We start from the raw sequence: 17,931 nt of genomic DNA on the forward strand, positions 1-17,931 counted from the left end.
CTTCTGTTAATTAGAACAAACCTTTTAGTCATTGAACATACATCTTCTCTTCTAAGACCGGCCAAGACCGGAGCGGGCTTGCCACGGACCATCATTCATGTGAAGTGTCTGTCCTCTCTGTCTTTTCCCAGCCCCTGCCTCCTCTCTGTGGTGGCAGCACAGCTCCCGTCCAGAAGCACTGAGCTGCTAAATAGCCACAACCAACCGTCCGGAACGACCCAGCAATGAATATTAAAAATCCATCAGGCTGCAAATCAACAAGCCAGTACATGGCAAACACCATTCTTTTCATTTGGTGTTACTGTCACCCTTGCCCCCCCCCATTAACGCCGAGCTGTTATAAAGAAAGTGAATCAGCGCTATTATGGCATGTAAGAACCAACAACCTATTAGAGACTTTTGACCTTCTGCTTCAACATTTTGTCACGGCCATGTGACAGGAAAATTTAACAAACTTCAGAGGGACACCGAGAGCCAAGCAAAAATAAAGTAAAAATAAGGAAAAAAAAGAGGAATTCTTGAGAGCCTAGGACAAAGAAAAGATGCTGATTGTTGATTGCTTGCACTCATAGCCAAAGGTTGTCCCTGTAAAAGCTTGCCCTTTCCTGAGCAGCCTGGCCTCTCTCTCTTATGAGTATGCTCATATGCTTTTAACGATGCTCTCTAGCATCTCTGCGCTCAGCCATCGCCTCAGGAAGATGCTATTCCATTACCCTCACCCTCAGAGGAAAGCACAAACACATTTGGCGAATCATGTACAGCACGTAGAGATCTGCCGGAGGTTCCTTGCTCAGGCAGGCCTTAGGTGCTGGGTGGGGTCATTCAGGTGGAGTTCTGGAAATTTAAGTAGCGCAGCACACAGAAAGAGGATGAAAAAAGTGAAACTGAAATAGAAGCAAAACTGACCGTTTGAGGACCTCAGTGTCAGAATACACTATGAAGCTGCAGAAAAGGAAAGAATGATAGGGATGGATCAAAATGGTATCTAAACACATGTTATTGTAGGTTTCTGCTGTGTAACACCACATGCTTGCTGATTTCAATCTCCAGTGCGACATTGTGTCCGCTCTAACTGATTCCTATGGAGGGGGATGATTCGATTTTTACTAGAGATCAGTGTAATTGCCTGAATCTTACATCACTTTTTGTCAACACCCTGTTCCCATGGCAGTTTGTTGTTTTTTTGTTGTTTTTTTATCCCTGCATTTTATTAGTGGCACAAGCAAAGCAGAAACAGTTTAGCATCTTTCTGTATTTGTAGCTTGGCAGCCATCCCTTGTGGATGCTGAAAAAAGTAATGGGATCCATCCTTATTCATTTCTTGTGAGCTAATTTGATCAATAAGTGTTTAACTAAAGTGATAAAACGGCTCCTATTTGAGCTGCATAAAGAGATTCATATTCATTTGCTTGTAAGTATTGTTGGTGTCGTTGAACATTTGTTGCATGGCAAGGTCGTCTTCTGTGGGAACTTATTGAATCATAGCAGCAGCTCTAAAAATAAAATAAAAGGAAATGTAAAAGAACAGGGACTAATATGATGTGTGAATTTCAAAATAGAAGCTTTATTTTATACCCGTGTGGGATATTTTCACATTAGGGTCTAGTCGGGCAAATCTAGCCGCCACATTAGTGATGATTTGTGTCTTTCTAGTATCTCTGTCCACTGTTTGACTAACGTGAGCTCCTGTGTTACCAGCATCATCCCAGACCCACGCAGAACAAACACACAAAGACACAGCAAATCTCTAGACAGCCTTGGGCAAAGGACCCTGTCCCCCTGACCCACTCCGCATGGCCAGCTGAGTGTCCCACATTGCCTGCCCACTTCACAGCATATGGAAGCAAAGTGCTGCCAATGCTGCAAATGGTGGTTTAGATCCATCTGAGCCCAACTGTCACACGGTGGCACCTGGGGCGTGAGTCTTCTCGAACTAAACTCTGCTACAATCAGGCCACGGGCGCTTTGAAGAAAAACTGCTGCAATATAAGATGTCTTCTCCCTCCAGCCAGCTTGATAAGTATTTCATCTCTTCCAATCTCTAAAACCATTTGAGCAGACATCTATAAAATGAAAAAAAAAAAACTTGAAATGATAACACTGAATTGCGTGTAAATTCTGGTGTATTGTTGATATATACTTCCAAGTCTCGTAAAGGGGCTAAATTGGATTTTGAAATTATTACTGCATATGTGTTTTGACAAAGCGCTCTTTTTTCCCTCCCTCATGCAAATAAATGAACAGCGGCCGCTGCCTCTAATGCCCCTTCCCTTCCTGCCACAGGGCAGACATTAGTGTCACACTCTCTTCAATAGAGGTCTGTCATAAAAGACACATCAATAACCAGAGACGTCTCAATGTTCTCCATTATTATTATTCTTTAATGCTACCACAGAAACGATTTAATGCCTTGCACATTTTTCTCCTTCCTGCCATTGCTGATCTGCAGAGTTTCATTAGCATACAAAGCCCTGTTTTAGTTGTGGGGGGTTTGTGGTAGATAGCAGCCAGCCAGTTAGCTCATCTTTACTAACCCCCTTTGTGTGTGTTTCTTGCTGCCAGAGCTAAAGATGATGGTTTTGTGGCACATTGGGGAGGCTCTGTCACATTAATCCTTCCCACACACCGCTCTAAACCCAGCAGTGCATAATTCTACTGCAGGGTTGCTCAGATGGCCCCAGATACCATAAGCATGAGGTTTGAAGACAAACAGCATCTGGCAAGAGGAATAAAAAAAAAAGAAGTTGGGCAAAGGTAAAAAGTCGTTCAGGCATCTGTGCTTACTCAGCTGAGTTTGTGCGTATGTGAGCGGAGATGTAGCAAGAATATAAACTCTGCTTAGATGGACGGTTTTATTTTGGGGGGGGAAAAATCATTCCATGCCTTTCATAACAGGACTCACATGGCATCTTCTTGTATTCCATCTGGGAAATGGTTCTTGCTTTTTGTTATGTCACGTCTGTCATGCGTTTTTTTTTTTTTTTTTTTTTTGGGGGGGGGGGGGGGGGCTGCAGTGCAAACTTGCTGCCAGGCTTGGCCTGAAAAATGCATCTCTGTGCAGAGAGCTTTTGCCTTCAGCAGCATGATTGCTGTCTGCCCCGTCTTTCCAAGTATCTTCAGCATCTTTAAACCCCTCCAGCTTTCTGCTACTTGTAAAGCATCTGGAATTTTAGCGGGAGACAGGTGCTGCAGACAGACAGTCAACAAGTTTTTCACTATCCCCTCAGCCATCCCTAAACATAACTTCTTTTACGTTGTTGTAACAGAAGCTAGACTTCATGTACGCGCACAGATTATGAGGTATCACACAGTACGCCCTAAATGCTAACACGCATCGAATTAATCACAAATTAGTGTGCATCATTTTCTTACACTTTCTGTCTACTCAATACGCCTCACGCTCATCCCTCTTGGGATGTTACTTTTTTTACGTAACTAATGTTTTAACTTAACACTTTTCCTCCCCAGACAAACGCACTGGTGGCCTAGGGTTACAGGAGCAAATTGGTGTCACTTTAATTTGCCCGTATAGCGCCTCTGGTATCACACTATGAACCTAAAATGTCACTGTGGACCAGGTGCTAGTATGGCAAGAGGAGGAGTGTGTGTGTGCGTTGTGTCGTGAAGGTGGACATTGTGGATGATGGTTGAATGGGAATAAAAAATGTTATTCATTATAATGTGTTACATAGCTCAGAGGAAGAAGCTACTGTATATGAGGTGTATAATGACATTTAGCGCTCGTGCAGAACACTGGGAATATATCTAATTACCAAGTAAATCACCAAGGAGGCTATTGGGGGGAGGGGTTAAAAAGCGTAGGTAAATGCAGCAAAACACAGAGGTCAGTGAAACTCAGAATGCTCGGTTGTGTGCAGTGCAAATGCTGAATATTTATGTCACCGCTGTACTTCTCATAGCCGAATATGGAGAGCATCAACTCACACAAAAGGTTCCCTTTGGCTAATGTAGATCTTTGCTTTAATAACTTGGAGTAAGCAGATTCCCAGAGGGTACTGCATCTGCAAGATGAGCGCTCCCATCACCCTGCCGTTCACACTGGCAAACAAACACCCCGACATGGAATAATCTACTGTCCCGCATCTTTATGGCTGATCTTATCGCAACAGCGTAAATGTCTTTGACTTTGAAGGCGTGAGGTGAGGGTGCAGGGCCAGAATGCACGTGCGTCTGTGCTGTGTGCAGGCGTGCGTGCACGGAGTAGGGATGGGGTTAGTGGTGGAGGGAGATGGGGGATGGTGGAGTGGTATTTGGTATTTGCAGGATATCTGATAGGCCAGCGTGCCTTTGGATTACAGATGGCTCCGTTATGGTGGCTGCATAATTAGAACAACTGTGTTGAAGGTGCTGCAAAATGGTCTGATTTTACAATATTGCACCCCCACCCCCCTTCAGAAATTATAAAAATGTGATAAAAGAAAGGATAATATTAATAATAATCACCTCCAAGAACAGAGAGCCTTAGCTTCTGCAAATGAATGAGCCCTTATCGCTGTGTAATTTTCATGTACAGTATGTTTAGTTTTCATTCACTATTCTAATAATGAAGGAAGTCACCACTGCCTCTCTGGCTCGCTAAACATTTTACTTGACTGAGATTTGTAGTTCTGCAGAAATGAGAAAACATTTTGTCTCTTCCAGAGTGAACGGTTGTCATTCTTACCATAAAATAAAACAAGTTGTCCAATTGAGCCACATAGCTCAGTGTCATCCCGATGCCAGAACCAGTCAGGAATTGCTCAGCTAAACAGTGAGTGGCAGCCCACGTGGGTGGGTGTGCACGTGGGACACGCTTGGAGAATGTGTGTGTGTGTGTGTGTGTGTGTGTGTGTGCGCACATACCTCTGTGGGTGGTTGACTGGCTGTAAGACGAGGGATCCTGGCTGTGCTGGAATGCACCATGGCAAGGTCTGCTGGCCTGTTGTGCTCCAGGTAATTGCTGACATTTCTTCATTTGTGCACCTAATTGCTGATTTACACTGCTTCTAATAGCATGTGAAGTCAGATCCAGACGGCGTAATGGGCGAGGGGGAGTCTAGCCAGAGGTGTCCAAATAGTTCACTATCCCTCCCTGTCTTTTTCCCCCCATTCTCTTTCCCTTTCTGTCTATTCCACTCTTCTGTGCCTGGCTGACATCTTCGCTGCATCCTTTATTTATGCACTCTTTCATCAGTACGGCGTTCTCCTGGCAAAATGCCTAGTCAAATTGTCACTTAAGATCAGAGATGAGTTTATCTCTCCCTCACTCACTTGTTTTTCTTCCTTGCTGTCTTCCCATCTTCCCAATCCCTTCATGGGATGACTTGTGCAGTCCCTGCATGGAGAGGCTAACAAACGGTTTAGAGATCAGTTGACTGGAAAGAATGGAAAGCAGGCTGGCAGAAAGCAAGACAGTGGCTCAGCTTAAACTGACACTGAGCAAAATCACATTGTACACCATCGCTGCGTTTTCCCAATGCATATAGCGAAGATTATGATTTTTTTGCGCCAAGATGTTTTGTTTATCATTAGGGGAAACAAAACAAAAGAAAGTGATTATTTCCCAACATGATAAAGTTGCAGCAAGACCGCCTGCTACCGCCTTCCCATATCTTTCATATTTATGAGGTGGAGAAAAGGAGATGGAGGAAGTGTTCAACCATTTATTACAGCATAGGGGCAGAGTCATTTCCTAGAAATGAACACACACTGGGGTGTGATGTATGGGATCCCCTCTTGCATGTAACGGCAATTTAAGTGTCCTTTATGATTTCATCAAAATCCCCTGTCCTTGTGTGGTGCAACTAAACACATTAAGGCAGAATGACGGATGGCCTCTGTGCGTGTAAGAAAAACGGGTGGAGGATACAATATGTATCGGGGATGGAAGGTTTTCTAATTAATTATAATGAAAGAAATTTGCCCCGCTGCATATTGTTCAGGTCCATTGGATGAGAACTGCCATGACTGCATCCATGTGCATGTGTGTCTATGTGTGTGATGGCTCAAGTGCCCCACTGTGGCATGCCAGTGTTGGACTACATGATGCTGACTTTAATGGCTGCCTTAATGAAAAGCCCAGACCCTAATTAAGCCCTCTCCACATTGGTGGGGGCATGCTAGATTTAGTTTTCCTCTCTCTCCCTCTAAGTTCCCTTGAGGCCTGTTCTATCACTTCCTGTAGGACATGTTGCCTTGACATCTAAAAGCTTCCTTCTAATGGGTAAATTGTGTCTGGCAACTATGTTTGTCTGTGCCAACATATGCTTGAGCAGTGGAACTTTGATAACATAAAAATCTACTGTCAGCTCCTTTATTTTTCTTGAGACACACAAGCTCTGAACCAGTACACATCTCAGAATTTCTGATCATCGGGGACCTTTACTAATGGAGACTTTCATTGACAAGAAAAATCTTTGGGTTGGTATTGTCTAATTATCTGGTGTAACTGGCTCAGATATGCCTTCTTTGTAAAAAGAAAAAAATGTCCCCAGCAGGCTGGGATTTTTGCGACTCTTTAGAAGGTGTGCGTCGCTGATTCATGGGTGCCACTGTTTGATAAGGGTAATGACTTTCCTAAACACTCATCATCGCCAGTATGGAACGTGTGTCGAGTAAGCTGACCGGAATGTTCTTGAGCAAAGTGACACAGAGCGGTGACGGACAAAGTGACTTCTTGGAGCCGTTAGAGGTGTGGGAGATGTGTGAACCCAGCAGTGATGGATAGAGCCGCAGACCCAGCTTAGTCATCCTTCCAGTCTTCCTCAGAGACCTACTGGAAAATATTTGTTGCCCGTGTGCTCGTATACACAGCACACCTATAGCGTCAAAGCAAGAAACCTTAATTAAAGTTTTCCAGTACCCAGCTTGTGTAAATCTTCAGCACATATAAAATAGTGTAATAAACAGCCTTTTCTTTGTGAGCAATTGGCAGCTGTGACCTTTAGCTGTGTTCCACCGCCAAGAAAATGTTTGATAAAAATCGGTTCACATATCTAAATGGTCCCGTTTCTTCCTTTCGACCCTCTTTTTCATTTGACTTGCTTTAATCATGTTTCCCTGCTAGCTGTCACAAGTAAATAATGAGTAGACTGAAGATGTCTTTGATTTGCAAGGCCTTAGCTGGGTCACAGCTCAATGGCACAGACAAGGAAAAAATCAGCCCGTTTGCTGAGGGCTCATTAGGAGCCTTGCTGCGTGAAGCCAGGGTCACTGGATGATATAGAGTCTTTTTATTGAAAACCCCTTGATCCTGAAGATCACGGAAATATGCTCCGCCATGATGGCAAGAGAGAGGGGAACAATTTCTCCAGATGACAAATTATATGCTTTGGGCTCGGAGGAAAAAAGAGAGAGAAAGCGTGAATACAGACAGACAGAAGAAAGAGAGAGAGAAAGAGGGAGAGGACCTAATCTATACCTATGTGACTCCGAAGCCTGCAGATGAAAAGTTGCATCATGTCAGACCCGGTTTTGATGCATGCTGCCCGCAGATGAGACAGCTGGCAGATATACTGTGGGTAAGAAGGCTATTCGATCAACATTTCTGCAGGGTTATCAGCATCAATTTTTAATAGTCTTCCATTAGAAAAAAAATGGAAATAAATCATTTCTATTTCTTTGAGCCAACTGTGAGAATAAATGTAAACAGCCATTAGCATCTGTCCTTCGCTCTAGATAAAATTGGTAAAACAACCATCTGCTAGAGCTCAGTTTTAGACTGTAGATGCTATACTGTGCTATATTTGATATTTCATGGTAGATACATTGATTAAGTTTGGGTGTTTGCTTCCATAATCAATAGCTTCCATTGGTAACTTTAACATTATTTTGGAACTTTTCAATCTGTTGTAGTCCACATGAAAACTCAAATAGCTTCTGCTTGAAGAAAAGCAGGGTTTTGTGTGTGTGTGTGTGTGTGCATGCATGCGCAACTAAAGCACAAACTAACAGGATTAATACTTATCAATTAGTACATCTGCAACAGGCTTAATGGTGGTAACATTTGGTATATCATTAGGTATATCATCCAACAGCTGGGTAATAAATCCTGCTGTGCTGACCCAAAACACGCACATATTCACAGAAAAAGTTGCCGTTTTCCTTTTTTCTCAGTTGCTTTTAGTATTCCACATTACTACTGTGTGTGCTTCGATAGTCAAGAGTATGGGGTTTCTTTTTTCTAAAACATTTTCTGAGATTATGAGGTATTTTTCAGTTGGAGTGGAACTTAGTTGGCGTTGACTTCTATAACTAATTCTTCCTTTAAGGAGGTTTTCAGTGGCCTCAGCCCCCATTATTCTTGCACATCTCATTCCTCTGATACTTCTCCCTGCTTGTTCTCCCACGTGACGATATCATTACTGCGGAGATGCCGTGATACCAGCAATAATTATTCATAAAAAATACGAACCTGCAAATTAATGGGGAGACATTATGCATACTGGTCTATCGTGGTAATGCATTTGAGGGTATTTTTAACACAGGGTGACGCCGGCGCACAGGTTATCACCTGCAGCCCGTTATTCATATTCAGCACTATTTGAGCCAAGGTTAAACGTGGGTATTAAAGAACGACAGCCGTAATGGTGTCACTACAGGGATGCATGTTAATGCAATCTGCTTATGTCCTTTATTTCCATCAGAACAGTCGATATTTGGTTTATTATTCCCTTCTGTTACTTATGAGTAAATTGGCAGAAACCTTTTTGCTATTTAGTGTTAAACTGTCCCATGCTAAAGCTAAAACTAAACATTAATGGTTTGGGCAACTATGTATGTGAACAGCCATTAATCTTTAGTAATGGATATGAATTTTTTTCTATTGTATTATGTTACATATTTATGGTTTTACAGTCCAAGGTTGTCCACGGGTCTGTTCTTTTAATTGGGAACAGTTATGGCACTTGTTATCAACCTCTGCAGAATTAGCTGTGGTTATTCAGTCCCCTCTGGGGCTGCATACAGTATGGCAGCAGCGGTAAGAAACTGTGAAAACCAAGGTCCAGATAGAGAGAAGGATAGAAATGGACACCCAGGGAGCTAGACAGAGCCAGAAGGACAGAAGGCTCAGGTTGTGACATGTTAATTGCTCCTCTGCAGCCAGGTGCAGCAGAGAGTTGGCATCTTGTAAAGTCTAAAACTGCCTGGGAGTAGTCGTTTCTCTATTTTTCATTCACACCTGACAGGTAGCACTGACACTCACTGTGCGCACACGCTTACTGCCTGCAAAAGCATAACAGAATCAGATGTTTATCATCCCAAAGGGCATCACGTCACACTGCCAGTCCAACTCACTCCAGCTGATTGCAAACAAACTCACTGACATGTGCTTCTACAGTACTTGGATCCAAACCTCTCCATGCAACTGTCCGTTTATAGCTCCTTTTGAATTGCAGGGAAGGTATTTTCGGTGGTGTGTGTAGGATTAATACAAGCAGATTTTTCACTCTCAAAAAGAAGGTTTTGCTCCCACACGATGATATTGTTTTTTTCACTGTTTCATAAATTTAAGTGTGGGGGAATTCTTATATGTTTGCTGATTTTTTTTTTTAAAGCTTCATGTTTCAAATGATTATGGCACAGTACAAGCCTCTGTAAGTAAGGCATTGACACACAGTTCTGCAGGGCAACAGGAGAGAAGTCACACAGAGAGGACTAGCTTCCTAAAGGTCAGACTGTCACTATGTGGCAGCCATTCTAATCTCGCTTAACCCGAACTTTAATAGTGCAACATGATCTCCATTAGTGACTACAAAAAGCGACACTCCATTTGTATAGGCGGTCATCTCTGTGTTTTTCTGAGATCATATATGATTGGGTGCACATCTCATACTGCATCTATGCCTTGTAGAATTTTTCTAGCTTGCGACTGGCTTCCTGCCTCCTGCCTTCCTGCCACAAAAGCTCCGACTACCTAGGCAACGGGAGCCAAGGGGTAAGAGCCGAGGGTAGCTCCTCTTGTGCTGGAGTCATAGAGGCAGTTTGGCGACCGGGCAAAAAGCAAGAGCAGAAGAGCCTATAAGTGGTCCGGTAAAACCTGCAGAAGACCGTGACCACCGCTTGTTAAGAGGGTATCTAATTGGTTTACAACCCATGTCATCACCACTTACAGTGGTTTAAGATACGCCTCCATAACCCAGTAGTCGTGGGCACTAAATGGAGAGATGGAGAGGACCTTACCCTGAATCATGAACAGGTTTAAATGGAAGCTCGTTTGATATAATGACTTATAGCTGGTCTCTGGAGAGAACTCTATGGTAGATGGCCCAGTTTTTATGACTGCTTTTAATGCTTGGCATTCTGGCTGTAACAGTCTACATTCCCAATGAGCTCTCATTAAGTGGAGGCAGTTCAGCATGTTTCCCCACTCTAAAACCCATCGTGGTCATCCAGTTTTGTTTTGTTTTTTTCTCCCACTCTTTCTACCAGCTTATGAGTAACTCTTCCATTTGGAACAGCATAATTATAAACTATTTATCTGTAAATATTTGGTAAATTATAGTGCATTGTTGGCTATATCACACTTATAATAAGTAGATAATAAGTAGGTAACAGCTAGAATAATTTCCACAGTGACCCATCAGCTCAACTAAGTATCGTGTAGTTGCGACTGTTTTAGGTAATGAGATAATAACTCAGATTTAATTACACAGTTGCTAGGAAATTTGGCAGCCTCATAGGAACACCTCCTCTGTAACTCACTGATTCATGTTATGATAGTAGTTATCCAAAGTTTATATTGGTAATCAACACTGTACAATGGAAGCCAAAACTTTTTTAATTCTATATCATCCACAAATTAAGAAACAGCAAATATACCATAGTGTAAGGGTGTTTCTCTGTGCTTACAGTGTGGTAGATCTTCTCCCTGAGCTATAATTTCACTACATACCACTGCATTTTGGATTTATGGGTAATAGAGGAGGATTTTTTAAGAGACTGGCTATCTACCTCTTCTGTACAGAATTTATTTAGGCCTATCTGAGTTCTTATAAACCTAAACCAGTCAGGTAATACTGAGGATTTGCATGCTATTTTAGCTGTGCTTTACTACTGTTGTATAGCTTATTGAAACTTAAAATACATTGATTTGGTAAATCCTTTGTAAATACTTGATTGTTTGAGGGACAGTGACAGTCTCTGAGTGCTGCATCTTTTCCTACTAGAGCTAAATGTGAGTAAGAGTCACTGGCAGTAACCTGCCTCTTTCCTCTGGTGTTAATGAGACACAAAGTGTGAAAGGAACTATTCAGTCACTAACTTCATTATTGATTGTTGAGCCAGTCTGACTAATTTGGTGAAGTGACACATACAAAAAAGGGACTTAATCATTTCTGGCCTGCACTAAACAGATTGACTACCTCTGTAAAGTCCTTGTCGCACACAGAATCATTAGTCAAATCAAATCAACACCCAGCTAAAAGTTAAAAGTGTGGAAGAGGCAGTGTTCATTCTTTTTTTAAAAAAGCTACACTTCTTAACGCCTTTAACTGCACAGAAGGATGAAAACTGGCAAGTGTTAAAGCGGGCATCAAATTAGAAAAACGAGAAAGAGCAAAAGACAGACACAATGCCGGGTGGGGGGGTTGCAGGTAGTGATGGGAGGAGCGTGGGGGGTTCAAAGCTCTCCTACCACTGGGAGCAGAATTATGCCTCCAGGCAATGCTGTTGGCAAGAAAGTTCAAGAGGTGTGGAAAAAAATGGGGGGGAGGGTGTAGTTTTTAAAAAAAAAGCTTTGAGGCTTCACAGTCTAGTAACCAGGATGCTGAGTTGGATGTGGCAAAGTGCCCCAGGGGAGGCCAGGAGCGCTAAGAGACAGTAACCTGAGATGAGAGCTACCGAGCTTCAGCATCAAACCACTCCTGTGATACAGTACGACTACGCTTTCTGGTCACTTGATTTCTCTGTAACAGCACGAAGGAGCAGTTCTGTTGGCTGGGCTTGCTCTTTTTGGTTAAAATGAGGAGAGAGAGTTTAAAGTTTTTCGGTGTTGTCTAGTACTTCTTCAGTAGAAATGCTTTTTCAGTTGCTGCCTTTGGTAACCATGGTTTGGTTTGTGTATTAGAGAACATTTATAGCATGTGTTAAAGCCAAATGGTTCATATATATATATATATATATATATATATATATATATATATATATATATATATATATATATATATATATATATATTTTAGTACTGTCAATAGATTAAAAAAAATTAACTAACTAATCTCACAATTTTCTGTTATTAATTGCGATTAATCTCAATTACTTGATTAATAGCCTGGCTCCAATTACATTTTTTTATTCTTTATATTTTAAGATTGTAACAGACATTTATGCAACACAATGAAGTAAATGTAGAATAAACACAAAGAATGTATGCTGAAATTCAAAGAGAATTTTAATAGTTTTCATCAATCTTTAACACAGTGAAAACTTACAAAAAACCCTTAAGGCCATCAACAGTGACCGAACCCAGGCCTACAGGTTAAAGTGAATATCATAACAATAAAGGGTGCACAAAACAAGTATTTAAAACACAAAAAGACACGGCTGAAAACCCAGAATGTTGAACATTTTTCACTTCAAAGGAGCGATCTGGCTTAGTCCTTCTTTGCACTCAGCCAGTTACTGAGGCAGACTATTTTGTTTACATTGTCTGATGACAAAGAAGCACGCTTCTTTTGAATGATGTGACCTGAGAGTGAGAATAATCTCTCACAAGGCACTGAGGTTGCAGGGGTTGACAGGTACTTGCGTGCAATAGGTGCCAGCCTGGCATGTGCTCCTTCTCTCTTTAACCACCACTGTAGTGGACACTCTCCTATGTCAATTTTGGGCTCTGCTTTGTACAGATTCAGACAGCGGTCTATAGCATCTTCCTCTTCCTCTGTATCTGAATCAGGAGAACCCAGCAAGCAGATGGACATCTTGCTCTTCTTTGGTGAGGGTTCCTCTGTTGTCTGAGCAGATGGTTGGTGTGCATCTGTCTCTGACATCAGAAGATCATGTACTGATGCCCACACCTCTCTTCTTTCATCTTTGGAAAGGCATTTAAGGTCTTTAAACCTGGGATCAAGGGCAGTAGCGATCTTCAGCCATGTGAGATTGCTGCTGTCCCTCCGCTGAGCTAGGTCTGTGGTAAAAACCTTCTTAAACCTCAAAATGTAGACAGGGTCATCATCTGAGGGCTCCATAATCCTGAACAAATGACACAAGGCTGGCAACACCATGGAACAGGAGACATACCGCTCTCCCCCCAGCAGTTCGGTAACATATCTGCAATAGAAAGATCAAGTCTGTATTTTTCTATTAATCACACAGAGACAAACATAAATACCACATATGAAAATACACAGAGAGGTGGAGGTGGAGAACATACTTGAAAACAAAGCTAGAACGCAAAGATAGACACACAATCATGAGAAACAAAATTATTTACCTGCAAGGTTCCAGTAGTTCCTCCAGCTTTTGCAGTCTGTCAAGCTCCTGGTCAGTCAACATGGTCACCTTGCTGTTTTGTTGAGTCAGGATGGTGGTCAGCCCAGATTTGTTTCTCTGGATCCGCTTGATCATCTCTAGGGTGGAGTTCCATCTTGTTGGAACGTCCTGAACAAGCGGTTCTGTTTGATGTCCATGTGCAGCTTGCTGTGCCTTTAATTCCTGAGCGTTTGCTGGACTATGCTTAAAATGTCCAACAATCTTGCGACATTTGGCCAGAGCCCTTTCAAATGCGCTGTCATTAAGAGAAACTGTGACCGTTCTTTGCAGAATGTGGGCCATGCAGGGCATGTGTTCAAATGGAAGTAGTCTGGCGGCTGCAACCATGTTACGAGCACTGTCGGTGCCAAGCGTGGTTACCTTGTCCTTGATTTTCCATTCGTTTGCAACATTCAGAAAATGGTCAGCACACGCCTCAGCATAGTGTCTCTCTTCAGTTTTACTCACTGTTAGTGCAAACGATTGCATAGTCCAGTCGTTATCAATACAATGCGCCATGACCCCCAAGTAATTATTGTTGTTCACCGAAGTCCAGTGGTCTCCGGTGAGAGCGACGGTCCTTACTTGCACAAGCTTGCTACACTGCTGATCCCTCTGGTCCCCATACAAAGTGTGCAGTCTCGACACAATGGTTCCTCTCGAGGGCAGATTGTAACACTCATCTCCTGATGCAGCGCGAATGACTTCTCTCAGTCCATCATCTTCTACTATGCTAACTGGTCGGCAGTTTTTAGCTATCCAAACAACCAAGGAATTGGTTAATTTTTCTCTCACATTTTTTGTTATTCGTCCACGAGCACCATACTCCTGAAGCGTAGACTGGCGAGGTCCCGTAGAGGTGGATTCAGTTGGGTGTTTTGCTCTCAGGTGATACGCCAGTGATGAACTGCTTCTGTGGTACTTGAATTCAGCTTTGCAAATTGTGCATCTTACTCTCGTTTTGTCCAACAAGCCATCAGGCAACTTCTTAAAGAGAAACTTTCCACCCAAAAGTCCGCCCTCGTCCATGCTTGCGTGTGTTAGCTAGTGTTAGCTAGATAGTAGCATGGTGTCACTTCTTCTTCTAATCATTTCTGTCAGGCCAAACGCCAGCATAGCACACTGTTGCCCCCTCCTCCAGAGGTGCTCATGAGTTTAAAGGTCTTAGATTACAGGAAATTAATTTAAAAAAAATCAGCGTTAAATTTTTTTAACGCGTTAAACATTTTGCGTTGATCTTAACAATTAACGCGATAATTTTGACAGCACTAATATGTATATATATATATATATATATATATATATATATATTATTTAGAGGTGCTAAGTAGAGGTACATAATTTGTTCAGCTGAGTGGTTCTTGCTCTATTGTTTGCAATATTCAGTAACCACAGTGTTTTGTGAAATCTGGGAAGTGGGAATCTATAGTCTCATATAAAGTGGTGCTTGAACATTTGTGAGCCAGTTCGATTTTTATGACCTTGAATGTTTTCAGATTGTCACACAAGCAGTAAAAGTAGATAGAGTAAACCCAATTAAACCAATAGGGAAAAAATAATAAACTTGCTCACTTATTTAACAGCCAGAGTCCTTTTGGTCCATATGGAAACTTTCAAATATCTAAAAGAAAACCCCTTCAGAAAATCCAGTAAAGGTTAGAGTCTGTTGCTATGATGAAGGGTCTGTTGAAATAAATGCGAGTACAGAGCTTTAACTTCCGTTTAAGTGTTTTCATCATCAGCCCTTTAAAGACGTTGAATTGCTTATAATATTACAATAAAAGTGAAAGTAAAAGAAACTGTTTCCGATGGTTTTTTTCCGCCACAGTTTCCGGTAAACCTCTTTTTCTCTCGTCGCCATCACATTTATATTGCTGCCTTAAGTCTCCTAAATTGTTGGACTACTGCATTCCGCACAGCTGTGCAATTTTATGGCATTTGCTAATGTACTGTAAATGACATGAAATACGACTAACTTAGTTTTCTGCCAGCTCTGGCTTTTATATCATTTTTTATACCATTTTGAATTCCCATTTATTTATTTGAAGGCAGATGTGATTTTATGTCCTCACCATAGCTGTAAAGTGCTACTTTGAAATGCAAATTAAGCTTTGATTGAGGGATTTTCATGAAAATGGCGTTGTGTACAAAGTGGCAATGTGAAAGCAAGTCCAAAGGGAGACGTTTTGTGGTCCCATTTGGGGCTTTGTGACGAAACGGTTGGTTAGGGGACGCTGTAAGACATGAAGTTGAGGCCCCAGCGTGATGAAAGACCTTGCGGACGGTCTTCGTCTTGTCTTCTCACTGCGAACCACCCCTCCTGTAAAAGTGAAATTCCAGTTCAAAACACCCAACAGCTTTCCAGCCACTTTAAAAATGATGCGTCCAGCATGCTGGAAATGAGATTTTTTGTCCATTTAAGGGCAGATTTCAAAGAAAGGCTTTGGGAATCCAAATGAAATTACAGGATAGAGTGTCTGCTTAATGCCTTATATGCACTTAAAGGTAGAGTGTATACTTGAAAGGTAATGGCTTTCTGCAGTTAAGTATTATGGTGGCTCCCACACTGAAATGGATCTCTTTACTCGTGTCTTGACAGAGTTCTCTTAGTGAAGGTGTGGCATAATGTAGTTCCTGCTCAGGTCTCTTATCTCGTGTCAGTGTTATCCTGCACACCTTGATAAAGCTTCCTTTCCTCCCTTGTCTTGTAACAACATTCCACTCTGTCTGACAGGTACTGTAGCTAGCTGGATCCTGCCTCTCATCTCTCTTTCTCTCACTACACACAACACACACAAAAGGCAAGGCTTTTTTCACTTTTCCCCAATTTTTTATTTTTATTTTTTTGCTTTTCCTTCCCATTAACGTAGCACACAGTGCTGCAGTGTCAGAAATACGTTTGGTTTAACTGATCCCGCTCATCCCAATCGCCCTCTTTAATGCTTAGAGCTGCTGACACCATACATTCTGCTAACAAGATCGGAATTAAGTTGTACACTGTGCAATGGAAAGACTGAGTATGCCAAACAAGCCGGCAGTAGTTGTCCATTCGAAAATCAAACCCGTCGAGTTGTTTTCAAATTTACACAAGGTAGGCACGATGGATAAGAGGGAATATGGATGTTACGAAACATCGGATCCCTCCTTTTCAAACACCTCCTCCTGAAAGTGACACAACAGAACAGCATTCCTCACTTGAACTCTTACCTCACTAAGCTTTGTTATGTGGCATTGGGGCATTAGTGACATGCAGCCTGCTTTGTTAAATAAGTGTCTAAATGTGGTATATCTGTTTTTTAAGCCATAGCCTTTCACTGCCTGCAGTATAAAGACAGACATCCTGCAACTCAGCATTTACCTAAATTAAGATTAAAAAAAAGATATTGAAAAGGTACGACAACCTAATGATAATTAGCATTTATGGGGAAATCATAAACACACAAATTCTGCTATAATAGAATCTCATTTCCATGTACTATAATAATATGATTACAGCTCACTTTAGAATAGACAAGGCAGGGATCATTATTGTAACATTTCCAAGCATTTATGGTAAAGGTAGAATGCCTGTGCTGCCTGTAATGGCCATGGCTGAGCCACTGACGCTGTGATTTAACCTGGCACTTTGGCGGCGGCGAGCCGCTCCTCCAAATCAAGGCTAAGTGGTGGATTCATCAGTGCCCTGTCGAGATGAAACACTCGCCCGGCGGTGACACAGAGATGAGGCCCTGATTGGGACAAATACGTCTCCCTCTGGTGTCAGCTCTCATTCACCGGTCTGAGCGCAGGCTGAAAGAAAGACAAATGTTTTGATTAGGAGTCTCTTTCAATGTCACAGCAGCCAGGGAAGAAGAATGAGATGAGGCTGTCTCCAAGGGAAGCAAATAGTTGAAGACAATGAGAGGAAAATGGATGTCTCCACTGTCTAGAGGGTGTCGAATGGGGATTCTGAGTCAGAGAAAGCTCAGTAAAATTGCCTCTTTTAATGTGACTGCATATTTTTTTTCAGAATACCCTTTCAATTCCAGATTGGTGATTGTTAAAATCCAAGTGAAAATAAATACAACCTTTCAGAAAAGTAACAGTTGTTTATGGCTGTCTACATTCCCTTTAAAAGAGTTTTTCAAAGCCAAGAAAACAAAGTTTGTGAAAATCAGTTACCACTAAGCACTGTGACTTACTGCTGCTATGTATGGTTTATTTATGGTGCATCTTACTATTTGAAACCCCTCCTCTCAGTGCACCTGTTCTGTAAAGATGTCTTTTTTTGCTTTGTTTTTTTTTCTAAACTAGAATAGATGTAAACTAAAAGAATATATATATATATATATATATATATATATATATAGAGAGAGAGAGAGAGAGAGAGAGAGAGAGAGAGAGAGAGCATCATCTACCAATTCCCTGTCTACTGCAGTCTGCATGTCAAAGTACCCTTGGGCAAGATAATCAAACTCCAAC

At 41.8% G+C, this 17,931-nt stretch overlaps 2 protein-coding genes across 9 annotated transcripts in view; one reads left to right on the plus strand and one right to left on the minus strand.

Moving 5' to 3' along the window:
* kirrel3b (kirre like nephrin family adhesion molecule 3b) overlaps positions 1-17,931 on the plus strand; it is a 170,046-nt gene that overhangs the window by 72,142 nt on the left and 79,973 nt on the right. The gene's annotated exons all lie outside the window — the stretch shown is intronic.
* LOC146504147 (E3 SUMO-protein ligase ZBED1-like) lies at positions 12,169-14,700 on the minus strand. Its single transcript, XM_085183889.1, has 2 exons — positions 13,433-14,700; positions 12,169-13,269 (listed from the first exon to the last, which is right to left on the minus strand). The coding sequence occupies exons 1-2, from the start codon at positions 14,497-14,499 to the stop codon at positions 12,594-12,596; spliced, it is 1,743 nt and encodes a 580-aa protein (XP_085040015.1). The 5' UTR covers positions 14,500-14,700; the 3' UTR covers positions 12,169-12,593.

This window comes from Neolamprologus multifasciatus, chromosome 14 (genome assembly GCF_963576455.1).
Source record: "Neolamprologus multifasciatus chromosome 14, fNeoMul1.2, whole genome shotgun sequence".
Lineage (NCBI taxonomy): Eukaryota > Metazoa > Chordata > Actinopteri > Cichliformes > Cichlidae > Neolamprologus > Neolamprologus multifasciatus.